Here is a 14,429-nt window from a genome sequence, read left to right as displayed (position 1 = left end):
ATCAGAAGAGGATGGGATTAGGCAGATGTGGGTTGTGTGCATTATTTGGCTTGACATTTCTTATAGGCTGGGATAATAATTTTATTTCGGGTTCTGTGGCATGCATCAGGCTGGGGCTTTTATCTAGGATCATGGTTTTTAAGTGCTGCTGTTTATAAAATAATAACAATGCAAGGAGACTGAAGTAACCTCATTTTCCATCTGCATAAGTTTGAGGCACCCTAAGGAGGTAACATATGGCTTCTGGCCTGATGCTGCCTAGCTGGTTTGGAGATAGATACTATTTCAAGGTTTTGGTCTCAGTTCAAAAAACATTGTTGTTTCCCTGCAGCTGAAATTGGGTTTACCCATTCCCAGTGAAATCATTACAAAGTTTACTCACTTCTCATTCCCTGGCCTTGAATACCAATCACCTCCTCCTTTATGCCCTGTGATGTGCATGCCTTTGGCTAGCACTTGTTACTAGCTTTGTGGATAACCAAAGTTGGAAAAACCAGCACTATTCTTCTGGAAGGTTTCTTTAAAAAATAGGTGTGTAGTTGTGGCACCACTGATTCTTTGGCAGAGTGTCTGTATGCCTGCTCTTGCTAGGCCCTGAGTTCATTAGTGATGCTTTAAAGGCTCATAATGAGCAGTATCTGATGACCAGGGCTACATGGATGTCTTTTTCCTTATGCTGGCACACGTGTGTATGCACACAGGGTGGTGCCTCTGTAGAGGAACAGTTTTGAGCGTGGTGGAAATAATTTTCACTTACTTGTTTCCAACTGTTTTAGTTCTATTCACAGCCACGGACATTGTTTCTTCTAGAACAGCTTAATGTGGTTGTGCTATTTGTGTGCCAGATCAGATGCATTTCTGCCTTATGTGGTTCCTGTCCTGCTCCAAACCAGTTAATGATACTAAAGGGTGATTCTTTTGACACAGATGTCAGCCGTGATTTTTAGTGGGGCTCATGATGACACTTTTACTCAATAATTGTAGAAATAAAATAATGGTGGATGGCCAGGCAGTCAATGGTTTTTTAGCACCAGAGGTGTAAAAAGACAGTACAAATATAACATACTACATGGTCTTAGCCTGCCTCTTTTGTGTGATGGGACATATTAACCGTGTTTCCTGAGAGAAAGTAATGGAGCACCCGTGGAATTAAGGATAGGAAGGATAAAAGTTGATACGTAACCACTCTTACTTACACAAGTTACCAGCTATTGGCTTGCAATAACTGCTGAGAAAGAACTGTTCAGGTCTATTAATCAAATATTTCCATTGGAAAAGGGCTGTTTAACCTCAACTACCAGTCAGCATTTCTATTCTGGTGCCATAGACAATTTTTGCATACTGTTGGCTTTGCTGAAGACTAGGGGAAACCAGTGTGTTCTGCAGTAGGGTGGAGGCTTTCACGTTGCAGGTGTACAGGGGACAGGGGTGTTTTTGGGTGCATTGATTTGGGGTTTCATTGTTTTCTGCAGGTACTGAAGAAGAGGCTGCAATTGGTTTAATCTCATTTTTATATTTCAGGATGATAATGGTATGTCATAGATATTACAGATGAAGATGATTATCTCTGACTAGGAAATAATTTTAAAGTGCAGTTGTGCTTGACACTGTTGCCACAAATTACATATTGTCCTATATATCAAAAGATTTTCCTTTGATATATAGGACAGCAAAAATTCTTGATGATCCATTAATACATGAAGGTTTCGTTAATACATTCTTGACACTGAGATGAACCAGAAATTAATCTATTTACCTTCAGTGTTATCTCTTATATTATTGAGCTGCTGCACAAGCTGAGAAGCACGGTTGTTGATCTCCGTGGTTTCCTTCTGTACCAGTCGGCCTTTGCTGGATGCTTCATTTCCCTATGAATAAACCATGAGAGGTAAACATTAGATTTCTTTTCAGATGTGAGGATGAGCAGTATAAACACACATTTTTGCTTTCTCCTGGTGAGCACATGGAAGTCCTTTTTATCATATAAAGTAGTATTTAAAGGTGTTCAAAGTGAAGATCTGTCTTGTCAGTGTTTTCAGAATTGCAGAGTGAGAGATTAAAACCTGCCCCATATTTATCCGTCATTTGCTGCAATGTGACTTTCATAAATTATGTACAGATGTAAAACTCTATCTGCTGAGTCTCCTAGGCATTCAGTGGGGCTGGCTCATTTTGCTGGGTAAGGCATTTCCTGAGTAAACAAATAGAATGAAGAAAAAGGTGTCAAGCTACCAAATGTTTTTAGAACTGTGTCTCCCTGCAGCTTGTTAAAAATAAGAAAAAGCCTGAGGATTGAAAATACTCTGAGAAGCACAGACATGGCCCTGTACTACATTGTGCTGGGGGCTGCACTCTGCATTGTTTTCCCTTACTTAGGGTTTGTGGAGGCCCCAGGTGGCATTTGAAAGCAGGGCCAGGGTAGTCAGCACCTCTGAAAGGGATAGGCATAATGATAAAACAAATTGTAAGGGTTACAAGACTGATAAAACAAGTGTAAGGGTTAGTAGAAATGTTTCTGGTTCCCATCTTCCAAATATTCAGAATCAAGCTATGTGTTGTTTTACTCAAAACTCATCTCATGCACAATTTAGGAGTTACAGGAGTTATATTTAATGGAAAGATTTGCCTACAGTTCGTCCATTCACACAGCCTTTGTGGTTTAGATCAGAATTTGCAGCAACCCCTGAGATGTGGAGACATGCTCCAAATAAATTTGGGGCATAAAATAATAAAATCCTCTGAATAGAAAATGCTCTGTGTCTCTGCAAAACCCACTCAAGGTCCTAGCACCCACTTTCCATAAATATACCCTGAAATAGCAAAGACCTCAATATATTCAGAGTTACTATTGTGGTCTTCCACTGTCAGAGTCTGGGGTCATTATTTCTCTTGCCTTTCAAGTAACCACAAGTATTGATGTGGAACCAACATTAGAAGTAACCAGGGAGAAAAGACTAGAGAAAACACGGAATTTATTTGTTCAGGGATGGTAAAATTGAGGAATGAGGAAAGAAATCCCCAGATAGTACTGCAAATGAAATGTTATTATTCAAACTCACAAAATATTCATAGAAAACCTAATGCCTTAATCAGTCTGCCCACCAGCTACAGAGAAGGACACTGAGGCGAGTGAGCTCTGACAGATATTCACAGGTACAGAGCTGTGAGTGTGAGTTGATTTAATCAAAGTTCTCTTGAACACAGGCATAGTCTGTATAAATCTTATGTGCCCTTTCTTCTAAGTAAGTGTTGATTAAAAACACACAAAACTAAATTTTCTCTTCCACTTTCCTTTGTGTTGCTTTTTTTGCCCCCTACTTGCTCCTATATTTAAGTTTTAGTTTAAGATATAAGTTTAATTTGTCTTGTGAAGGAATTGGTAAAATGAATGTAAGGTCTGGCACTTTAAAATAAGCATGAAATATAATCTAGTTCTATGGCAGCTGTGGCTATCTTTGATAATAACATAGAGTGATGAATTTTACTAACATATGTATATTGTAGCAACAGGAAGATGTTTAATATTATCTTTTTAAAACAGAGGATAAACAATTTTGAACTCTATGTCTTCTCTTAACATATATCATAGCAGTGTTCTTCTAGGATGTAATGAAAGTGTTGTGGGAGATGAGAGCAGATAATTTTATAGCCTGGCAGCTGGATGTGGATGCAACATTTATGCTTTTAATTGTATTAAAAATATCTTGAGGGCTGATCAAGCTCCCATTTCAGTGGGTACATGAAAAACCTTTTAAACTGGAAGTTTTGAAATGCATTTTGAAATGTCTAATCAGGATTGATTTACTTTTAAGAGAGCATACATGTAAAATAGATATAGTACTAATGCTCCCAAAGTCAATCTGCATTTGTTTCGTGCTGGTTACTTCACTTAATTACTAATCAAAATGTGAATGAGAAAGGCAGTGTGTCTAAACCAGATCAAACATGTTGTGTAGGGGGTAGGTGGGAACTCAGCTCTTGAGGTGAAGATTTTGTGACTGGTGACAAACCTCCAACCACACTCAACACACTTCTTACCTCCTTCCTTTTCTGTGAAGAAGACTTGAAAATTCATTTATGCTTTTAAGTCAGATTTAAAAGTAGAAAGTTATAAAACAGAAATAGAAAGAGAAGGTTCTTCCAGCTGTCAGGGCACACCCACTCTTGTTTGGTGAACCTAAAGTGTCAGACTAGATGTTAAATGTTTTCTTTATGAAGAGGGGTCAAACACTGGAGTGGGTTTCCCAGAGAAATGGTTGATGCCCCATGTCTGTCAGGATTTGAGAGGCATCTGAACAATGCCCTAATAACATGCTTTAACTTTTGTTTGGCCCTGTATTGCTCAGGCAGTTGGACCAGATGATTATTTTAGGTCCCTTCCAGCTGGGACTATTCTGTGCTCACCAGTTGCCAACAGTTGAATATGACAAAGTGCCAACCCTCAGAGCTTTGGCAGAAGGCTGCAAACAAACCTGTTCATCAAGTGTTTCTGCTTCTCTGAGGAGATCATTCATCTCATCTGCAGCATCATCAACCTGGATGGTCCAAAGCATAGCATGATTCTTTTTTTTGGACATTGCCTCCTGTGTGTGGGAAAAAAAAGTCAGTGCATCTGAAAACAAACTCCTTCTCTAGTGAGGGCAGGGATTGACATTTACAGGAACGGAGTGGAAATTCAAAGATTCAAACTACATGAAAAAAACGAAATATAATCAATTATATTAGATATCGTACCTGGAGATGAATAGTAGTGAGGTTCAGGTCATTCAAACGCCTTTGAGCTGCAACACCTGTAGAAATGCTCAGTAAAGTGGATTTGCTTTCATCGATAGTCAGAACTGACAACTGAATGTCATCTGTCAAATCCCAAATACATTTGTCGCAGCCTGATAAGAAAATAAGACAGTGTAATTTTTCCTTAGTCCTTGTGTTAGTTAACAGAAAATATCTTAAATTCATGTAATAGTGCTCTTGACCCAGGGTGTTCATTATCTTTGTCACTGATGCTTCCTGGTGGATACCCGTTTTTCTTTTGCTTTCATCCTCCCACTTCCAAGGTCCCACAGTACAGTTATGACATTTCCAGCTGAGCAGCACCAGATGGGACTGCTCAAAGAGGCTGCCACAAGGATTCTGTAATCAGTTGGTAGAGAGGGAGAGGTATTTCCTGGATATTCCCTGGGCTCTACATGTTTTATGGACTGAAGGACAGCAGATAAGGGTAAAAAAAACCAAAACAAAACCAACTGCACTTTGTCAGAACCTTGAACTCTCTATTTAAAATTTAGTGGTATGAGAAATAAAGATGTCCAGCACATGAACTCTTGGCCACCTACTTGATTACAATGGCAACTTCTAAAAATATGGTTAAAATGTGCTTGGAAAGTGCTTGTGTAGAAATATATCCTTGTTCCTTCAGAATGATTGCAATGCCACCTTGTTTATAGTGATACTGGCACAAACACTAAATGCAAGAGACTTAGATGAATGTGAAACACAGATTCCTACAGACACTTTTGCTTGATATTTTAGCAGGTCCCAAATTTTTCCTTCGGTTGCTCTTCAGGCCCATGACCCCTTCTCTTGCGAGGTGGTTCAGGAACCCATGTGTGCTACATGCTCTGCATTATATACAGGTATAAATACACTAACATTTAAAAAATACCTGTGCTACAACATACTACTCCTGGAAAATCCCCAGGCTTCCTATCCTTAGAGTATGGGAGATAGTGAGAAAAGAACTGACTGATGGATATATGCCAAGTTGTCAGCAGCAGCAATCTATATTAGATGTTGTACTGGCTTTGACTGGGGTAATTTTCAGCACAGTTAATTTCAGTGGCTAGTATGGGGCCATGTTTTGGATTTGTGCTGAACACAGGGTTGATAATATAGCAATGTTTTTGCAGTTGCTGAGCAGGGCTAACACAGAGCCAATACCCTTCCTGCTTTTTGTACTGCCATGCTGGTGCTGACACTAGGGGTGTGCTGGAAGCTGGGAGGAGACACAGCCAGGACAGGTGACCCCAGCTGACCAAAGGGATATTCCAGAGCATGTGACACCATGCTCAGCAAATACAGTGGGGGGAAGAAGGAGGAAGGGGAGGACATTTGGATTGATGGCATTTGTATTCCCAAGTAAATATTATGTGTGGTGGGGTCCTGCTCTCCTGGAGATGGGTGAATGCCTGCCTGCCCATGGGAAGCAGTGAGCCTTTTGCTTTGTTTGCAAAAGTGTGTGTGTGGCTTGTGTGCGCACAAGTTTTCTGGCTTTTACCCTTCTGATTCTCCCCCTGTTCCTGCTGGAGTGAGTGGCTGTGTTGTTGATGGGGTTAAACTACAAATAGAGAACCATAAATTATATGCAAGATGTCACAGGTAAAGTTGTGAGGACAGTTTTTAGGGCCAGAATAGTATTTTTCAGGCAGTGTGTCTCAAGGTCTACGGAAGTGGATTAGGCGATACTTCTCTACTACTCTCCAATTTAGACCTGAATGTGCAGTCTGTATCACATAGCTGGATATATGCCTGCACTCAGACAAGAGTGTAAGAACATGATGAAGTACTCAATCAACAGGACATTGTGTATATTGTCAAAATCCTGGGCCCACTGGAGTAGTAGGTTCTTAAGTTAGTATTTGTAAGCTTCTAAATATAAGAACAATATTAATTATTGGCGTTTTCATGATAATGTTCTTACTGATGGTTGGGCAGTCTGTGTCAGTAGAAACTTCAGGACTGTCTGCGAGGCATTCTCCAGTCTGGCTGTCACACATCCTCCCTCCACAGTTACATGCTGGAGGAAAAAGAAAGGACATTTGAAAGGAGAATCTTCAAAATGTACAGTTCCCACTCCCAAAACTAGTGAAATTACTATACTTAGGATTGTGTGTGGATATTCAAACCAATATCAAGAACTTCTTGGACTGATTTTCCTTTCAGTACTTGGAAAAGATGTTGCTTGCACTGGTCAAATTTGAATAAATGAAATATGAAGGGGAAAACACCTCTGCTGAAATTACTTGTTCAAAGCTTGATCACAAGTACAGCTCGAGTTGCCCAGAAGGGCCACTGTACATCAATGTCTAGAGAGGGTGACATTTAGGAGATGTATTAAGAAGAGCAGGGCAAGTAAAGTTAATTATTAGTTACAAATCTCTCCACAGCCCCGTGGAATTTATCAGCACTTTGTCAGGCCATCACTAAAAAGGCTTTGCAGCTATCAGGGATTGATAGTGGACTCCAGTTACATTGTTAGCTTGAACATATCAAAAAGTAAGTATCTCCTACCACTTACAATCAAGAATAAACGATGTTTTATATTTTTTCAAACTTGAGAAAGCAACATTTTTATTTCCAGCATGAGTGGCTTTTTAAAAAGTCCAATTTTTAATCTAAGATCTCTAAACCTCTTTCAAGGTTTAATTGGCCTTTTAAAAATATTATTTTAAAGATTAAAATATTCTTGGAACACTTTGATACATAACAAAAACTCAAGCAGAACATAAAAACAGCAGCAATCTATCTGGAATTTATTTTGGTCTTGTGATTCATGGTTTCACCAGAACCTCATATAAAAAAATATTTTACTGCCTTTTTATTGCAGCCCATTAATTGTTATCTATGAATTGCCCTTGTATTTACATTTCCCATTGCACATTCAAGGATTTGTCAAGTGAAAATTTGTAATACAACTTCAAAGACAACACCATGCACTAATGTGAGAATAATTTTGTGTAAGTGGACCAGTGTTAATAGAACTAATCAGTTTTTGGACTCATGTAAGAACAGAAATTGGTTATGATTTCTCTGATGTAGTCAGCATTTTGACCTTATCACAATCTGTGCCTCCCAGATTTTGGATCTGTGATTACTTTTAATTTGTTATTTCTTTTTTTAAGAAGTGAAAGTAAATTATTGGTTGAAAGTAGAGATTTTACCTATATTATGGGGATTAGGCTATCACCAGGTAGCAAGATTAAAGTTAAAAGGTTAAGATTTTGATGAGATTGGTGCACAAGAAAATAAAATTGTATCTTATTTAAATGAATACCTGTGAGTCTGCTACACAAAATCTTATAGCAAATTAATTCCCAAAGCAGTCTGGACCATTTTTCAACTACTGGTTCAAGACGTACCACATTTTTAGTAGGGAATTAAGACTTTCACTCTGATTGCTGGTGGGGAAAGCTTCTAAGATTTACCATTTGTGGAGAGCTTTGAAATATGGCTAAAGGATATGTGGTTAAAAAAAAATAAAATTTAAAGCAGCTGAAAACTACTGTTCACAGCTACCCAGGTTTTGTCTTCCACTCGAAAGAAAAATAAAAAAGATGATTTTAGATTGATAGAGTTGTTTGTTCATTTAGTTCTCTTGCCTTTTTTTGTTTTGTATACCCTTTGAGATGCTCTATGGAAACCATGTATATAGACTATTTTGATTTTTACAATGGTTTTGTTTCTCTATTTTTAGTTTAAAGAAGATATTTGACTTCTTTCAGAATCAATTCTAAGCAATAGTTCCTAATTGTCCCACAAAGACAAACAAAGGATAAGCTTTCCCTGTGAACTACACAAATAGTTTGAATATCTTGGATGTATGGATGTACTGCAATCTGCACAGTACTGTCAAGTACAGCACATTGTGGTGCTCAGCAGAAATGAAGATGAAACGAGAAGTGTGTAATTCTCTGAAACATAATACTGTGAAATCAGGATTTGCTAGAGTGAACGTCAAGATTAAATTCACTTCTGAAAGGAGAAAAGCTGTACCTCTCACAAGGTATTCAAGTGCCCAAGCACTTTCTATTTTTAGCAAAGATGGAAGAAAATCTACTAACGAAGAGAATTACCACACTGATTTGAAGTCTGTGTGAGCAGCCTGTACAGAGAACTCCTGTGCACCTCCTTAAGGGTGCAAACAAAGAAATTCTACTGAGGTGATGAAAAGTTTGATTTGAGTTTCGAAACTGTACGTTCAGAGGTGTCTTCCAAAATCCCTTCTTGCGTAGCCCACTCAGGCACTTGGAATGCCCTGTAACTCTCAGACTTCTGGCAAAGATACTCCTGGGTGCTTGAAGCTTTTGGCCATGGGCAGGACAAGATTGCTGCGGTTTGCAGGGTTGAAGTGCTGAGTGTGTTCCTCCTGCCTCATGGAGTTCAAGACCCACTGGGTCCTATCATTCCTTCCTGGACAGCTGCAGTTAAGTCATCTCAGGTGAAGTGAATTAGGCAGTGAAGTTTATAAACAATATTTTCGTTTGCCACCTCAAAATCACAGATATATTGCATTTCACTAACATTTTGGCTACCTAAATCCAGGCAGGAGGTGAGTTTTGGGCCATGCTGTTCCCCACAGCTGATGTCTTTTTAGCTGGTTGGAATACATGGCTTTGGCTTTTGGGATCACTGTGCATGAGCACCATCTCTTCCCGCTCAGCATAAATGGAATTCAACCACGTGACTTTGCAATGTGAGCTACATCCTGGAGATGGACACTCAAATTCTAGCTGTCACTGGAATATAAAACCAGAAAGGACCAGTAGTGGCATCATGGCATCATATGTGGTCCCCTGCAAGTGAAGATAGCAGCACAAAGGGCATTTGATTACACAGCATCCTCACAGCCTCCATCCTGTGTCCCAAAACACACATAATCGTTACAAAACAAACTTTATAATAAGGAAGTAAAAATAAAGTCCAAATACACAGCAAGTTGCAAGAAGGATCAAGACACTGCTAAGTCCCTGAGGCCTGTAACTCTGTACCTGGAGGCGCTGGAGCACTTCTGAGGTTCTAGCTGAGTGTGTGCTTCAACTGCCTTACCTTTGAGTCACACTGAGGTAGGAATAATCTGTCTTCCTCCTTTGTGTTCTGGTCCTTGAGGGACCCCTGTCAAAGAGTTTGGGAGGGAGCCCCAAGGTCTTTGCTCTGAAAACCTGCATTTTGCCTTTAGCAGTGGCTGTTCCTAAGTTTTTTGAAAGAGGATGTAAACTTCTCTTCCAGAGCCAGAGTGAGGATAAAAGGTATGAGATCAAAGCCCTGTTTCGATTGAACTCCATGTAAATTAGGACAATATTAGAGGAGACAAAATCTTGCAACCCCTCTGTGCAGGTATGTTTTGCTGAGGTACTCTGGGTAGCCATTTACCAGACTCTGAAAGTACAATCACCTCTTGTGTGAAAATATAGTAACCAGCAAGATTATACAGACTTGTAGGAAATGCAGAATATATTCCCAATGTGGAAAATAGCAGAAAGTGAGTGGGTGTTGGGTCAGGACAGGAAGGATGATCCTGTTCCCATAAAAAATACTTTCAAGTCTTTAAGCACCATCAGACTGAGTGGTCATGGTGTGGACAAGCACAAAGGTGAGGACTTTGCCCAAAGAACTCTTAGAGAACCTTATTTAAAACAAGATTCAGGAGAACACAACCCTGCCTCCATTAAACCTGCCCAGGCACTAGAGATGTTGGAGTCTGGGGTCTGAGACTTGCTCATGGGAAGATGGAAAAAGATATTTCTCTGGCACCTGGGATGATGCAACTGAACAGGCATCCAAATTATCCCATCACCTGCCTCCCAGAGACACAGGTATCTGGCAACTGGTTCAGGCATCTGTGATTTCTGTGAGATCATGCCCAGACCATGCTGTGCTGCCTGTTGCTCAGCTCTGCTGTACCAAACTACAGACAATACCTGTGCAGTTTTTAGCGAATCTGGCGTCCCCATAGTAGCCCGGAGCGCATCGTTCGCAGTTGAACCCGGTGGTGTGGTGCAGGCAATTGCGGCACTGGCCGGTCACTTCATCACAGTCTTCAAAAATCAGATTTGGGTCTGAGTTGCCGTTGCAGTCACATTTTTTACAAGTGCTTCCAATTAGCAAAGGGTTTCCATAGTAACCAGGGGCGCACCTGAAAGGAAGAGCAGCACTGGCAATGATGAAGAGTGACATTCCTTTCTGCGACACCTTTTTATCTCTGACCTTCTTTATGTTACCAGGAATTGATCACTGTCTGCAGCTTCTAATGGACAGAGAGCTAATTAGGAGCATTACTCCTACAGAGGCTATTTTGTACTCCAATCTCAATCTCTACTGTTATATATTTTCCCCTTGAATTCCCCTGGTATCTCAAATGTACCAGTCTGCATTAATTTATTTTTTGTGCATGTCTGTAGCAGTGAAATGATTTGCTCCCTATTGTTTTAAAATCTGTGACATAATAACTTTGGCAGCAAGGCAGCTCTACAGTGTTTGTTTTGGTCTCTTTCAGCTCTGTATCTCACCAACTATATTGTGTTATATAGGAAACTGAGGTAAGAGACTGCATTTCAGGATGCTGAAATTCTGAGGAAGTTCAGGCCTTATTTCTATTATAAATGTACATAAAAAGTACAGACCAGGAAAGGTTTATAGAAATGCTTCTATGGTGAGGTATTGGGGTGGTTTCTGGTTTTTGCAAAACAGAGTAAGTCCTGAACCAGAATCCATTTTTCAGATCTGTTTGATGTTATCCTGTTGAATGAGAGTAAAAGGCTGAAAGCAGTCACCAGGAAGGGAGGATTCCTCTCTTGGTTTGCAGAGGGAGAGAGGGAAGTGGGTAGCAGGCACCCCAGCAAAGGCCTGAAATAAGTCCAAATTTCTCATCATGTCTTGTCATGTTTGGGAAGCATTTCAGTTGAGAAATTTCTACATCTTAAAATGGGAGGCAAGTTGATATTGTGGTGGTTTTTCAGAGTAGAGACCCACGGGTGATGTATAACATTCCTGGATGATCAGTGGCCCTAAGCAAAGAGTAGTAATAGAGTTGCTACCTGGAAAGAAAGTGTTTCAGGTAAAGGTGTTTCTGCTGATATCAGGGAATGTGCTTAATCCTACAAGTAAGGGGAGCTTTTGCAAAGCAGCCATTGACACAAGATCTAGTACTGGGGTGGGAATGCAGCACTAATGAGAGTGAATCCTTGAGCAAGGGATTCTCTGGGGGAGCTGGCATGTGGAGAAGGATGGAGCAGTGTCTGGAAGGATGGGGCAACCCACACTGTTAATGGTGTCACCACGTGGTGGCAGGATGGCCCGTGATGCAGAAGTCTGGAGCTCAGAGATCAGGGACTTATACCCCAGACTGGAAATGAGGAATTCCTGCCAGGAGGGGAATAACTGGCTGGTGTAACAATTGCTGGCTGAAGGAACTGGAGGATTGAATAGTTGCTGCAATGATTTTGGTAAGGAGTATTTATCGTAGTTGATTCTGTTTTATCACCATGTTGTCCTTGTCTCCCATCCAAAGTCCTGTTTAAGATGCTATTTTTTCTGTCTGCTGTTGGTGGGCAGGGAGGGTGAACACTTCGGGCAGCTCAGATTAATTTTCCCAGATTCTGGCTGGGTACCTAAACCATTGTCTTCTAAAGTCATGAACACAGTCAAATTCAGGTTCTGCCATGTCTGATTTATGAAAATGTGGGAGATCTGATAAAAGCTTTGAGTTTTGATCTGTTCCTATATTTTCTTTTTCTTTTTCTTTTGATAGAGTAATTTCCTCAACACTGCTTTGTTCATGTTCCAGTCCTGAATCCTCACAGTAGAAACACATAAAATTTTAAGCATCTTAATATAAACCACTTGGCTGCCTCAAATACTGTTTTTGTCAATGACAAAGGCTCTTTCTGTCTCTTTGCAGCACTGCCAGAATCTTTGGTGCAGATTTTATCGTTTGGGTGACCCAGATGTAAAGAATTAAAGTGTGGCCGGGAGTTCTGTGCTTCCCCTGAAGAACTCACTCAACACTGAGTGCATCAGTTGGTTTGGTTGAATCATTCCCCACTCCCATGGGAGTTAGAGCAGACAGTGATGGGTAGAGCTACTAGACAATCATGCCAGAAGTCTTGCTATGATTTCCTAAGATTTCCAGTTTCTTTTTGTTTTTCTGTAGTCTGGGATTTTCCAGATGATCATCTGTCTAATGTGGTTGCCAGGTTCACAGAGGCCACTGAGTAGGGCTGGGGTCAGACCAGACTTTTTCTCAGTGCTGCCCACATCTACCAACAACAGCATGCTATCCCCACCAGGCCTGCAATGTCTGCCCTCTCATCAGGACAAGGCCATTTCCCCCCACTTCTTTTCTGAAATAAACTGTTCATTTCCCTTGCCAGGAATGTAGAGGACATTTCTTCACATCACCAGAGATATATTTTACACGTGCTGCTTTTTATGACCACCTGAGGCACCAGAACAGGTTGCCCAGAGAAGCTGTGGATGCTCCATCTCTGGCAGTGATCAAGGCCAGGCTGGATGGATTTCTGAGCAACCTTATCTAGTGGAAGGTGTCCCCACCCCTGGCAGGGGGTTGGAGCCAGGTAACCTTTAGGGTCCCTCCCAACCTGAACTCTTCTATGATTCTATGACTCACTTTTATTAGCCATAACTTCTCATCTGGAGCAGCTGCTTAAAGCAAAAAGAAAAACCTTCAGAGCTGAAAATAAATGTGTTACCTTGACTGTCCCCTTCCCTTTGCCACTCAGTACATCTCACAGTGCTAAGGCATTTAGCCTCTTTTGAATTGTGGGTAGAATCTGAGAAGAGCAGAGGCCACTGACTGGAAACATACTGCTCCAACTCTGCACTTTATGGCCTGAAAAAGTAAAGATCCCTGCAGTAAATGTCTTTTCCTAGATTGTATCAATAAATGACCCTTTTTTTGCTAAAAGAGAATATTTCCTCTTCCGTAATAAAACTGCAAAGTTGTCTTTGTTACATTTTGCAGCCATAGTTGCTTCCTGTAATTATCAGTGAGTAAGAAATTAACTTCCTCCTCTCTGGCAATGCTGAAAGAACATTTTTCATCTGTTTGCTTTTGACAGTAAAATGTAATTTGTTCAGTTGTTCTTTTTAACATTTGTGCATTAACAAAACCAGTTACCACCCTGATGCCTTACTGCTGAAGTCCAGGGGAAAAATGATTAATTCCTAAATTTGGAAAGCTGGTTTTTTCAGTTCCTATCAAGGGCCTCTGTGAATTCACACCTCCTTTTTCTGGCAGTGCCAAGCAGCAGTGTGTGCCAAGTAGGACTTGCTCTTTAGCAAGTGGGCAGAGGCAAACAATGCATCATACAGCTTTGAAACACATTTTGATGTTTCCGATACAAATGGGAGTAGAACCAGGGGCCTACCAGAAGGCAAGTCCTGTTTGTTACTGCTTGCACCTTACCCCAGCAATCAGCCAAGGTCTTCACGTGGTGACCAAGACAGGCTGATTTCTTTCTGTGGCTTTTTCTACACAGCTCTGCCTTCCTTGAGACAGATGCACTGTGTCAGGCTTGGTAGTGGCCATTAGGAAACAAAGCTGATGCTATTTTCTGCTCTTTCTATGCTACTGTTACCCATTTCATAGGATTTGTATTGCTTGTAGTCTGGGTTGACATTTTAATAACCAT

The 14,429-nt window shown here is 40.6% G+C and overlaps 1 protein-coding gene across 3 annotated transcripts in view; it reads right to left on the bottom strand.

The window, feature by feature from the left end:
* LAMA4 (laminin subunit alpha 4) overlaps nt 1-14,429 on the bottom strand; it is a 101,530-nt gene that overhangs the window by 49,925 nt on the left and 37,176 nt on the right. For all 3 annotated transcript variants that reach the window (XR_015772159.1, XM_005518284.3, XM_014263594.2), the window contains exons 5-9: nt 10,698-10,912; nt 6,701-6,796; nt 4,735-4,886; nt 4,473-4,583; nt 1,757-1,868 (exon numbers count right to left, since the gene is read on the bottom strand). Coding sequence is in view for 2 of the 3 variants with exons in the window: in XM_005518284.3 (XP_005518341.2) it covers nt 1,757-1,868; nt 4,473-4,583; nt 4,735-4,886; nt 6,701-6,796; nt 10,698-10,912 (686 nt within the window). In the remaining variant the exon portion in view is untranslated. The remainder of the gene's footprint in view (nt 1-1,756; nt 1,869-4,472; nt 4,584-4,734; nt 4,887-6,700; nt 6,797-10,697; nt 10,913-14,429) is intronic.

The sequence above is a fragment of the Pseudopodoces humilis genome, chromosome 3 (genome assembly GCF_049639895.1).
Source record: "Pseudopodoces humilis isolate 2021_Gansu_Grassland_sample_001 chromosome 3, ASM4963989v1, whole genome shotgun sequence".
Classification (NCBI taxonomy): Eukaryota; Metazoa; Chordata; class Aves; order Passeriformes; family Paridae; genus Pseudopodoces; species Pseudopodoces humilis.
This window is presented reverse-complemented; position numbering and strand designations above follow the sequence as displayed.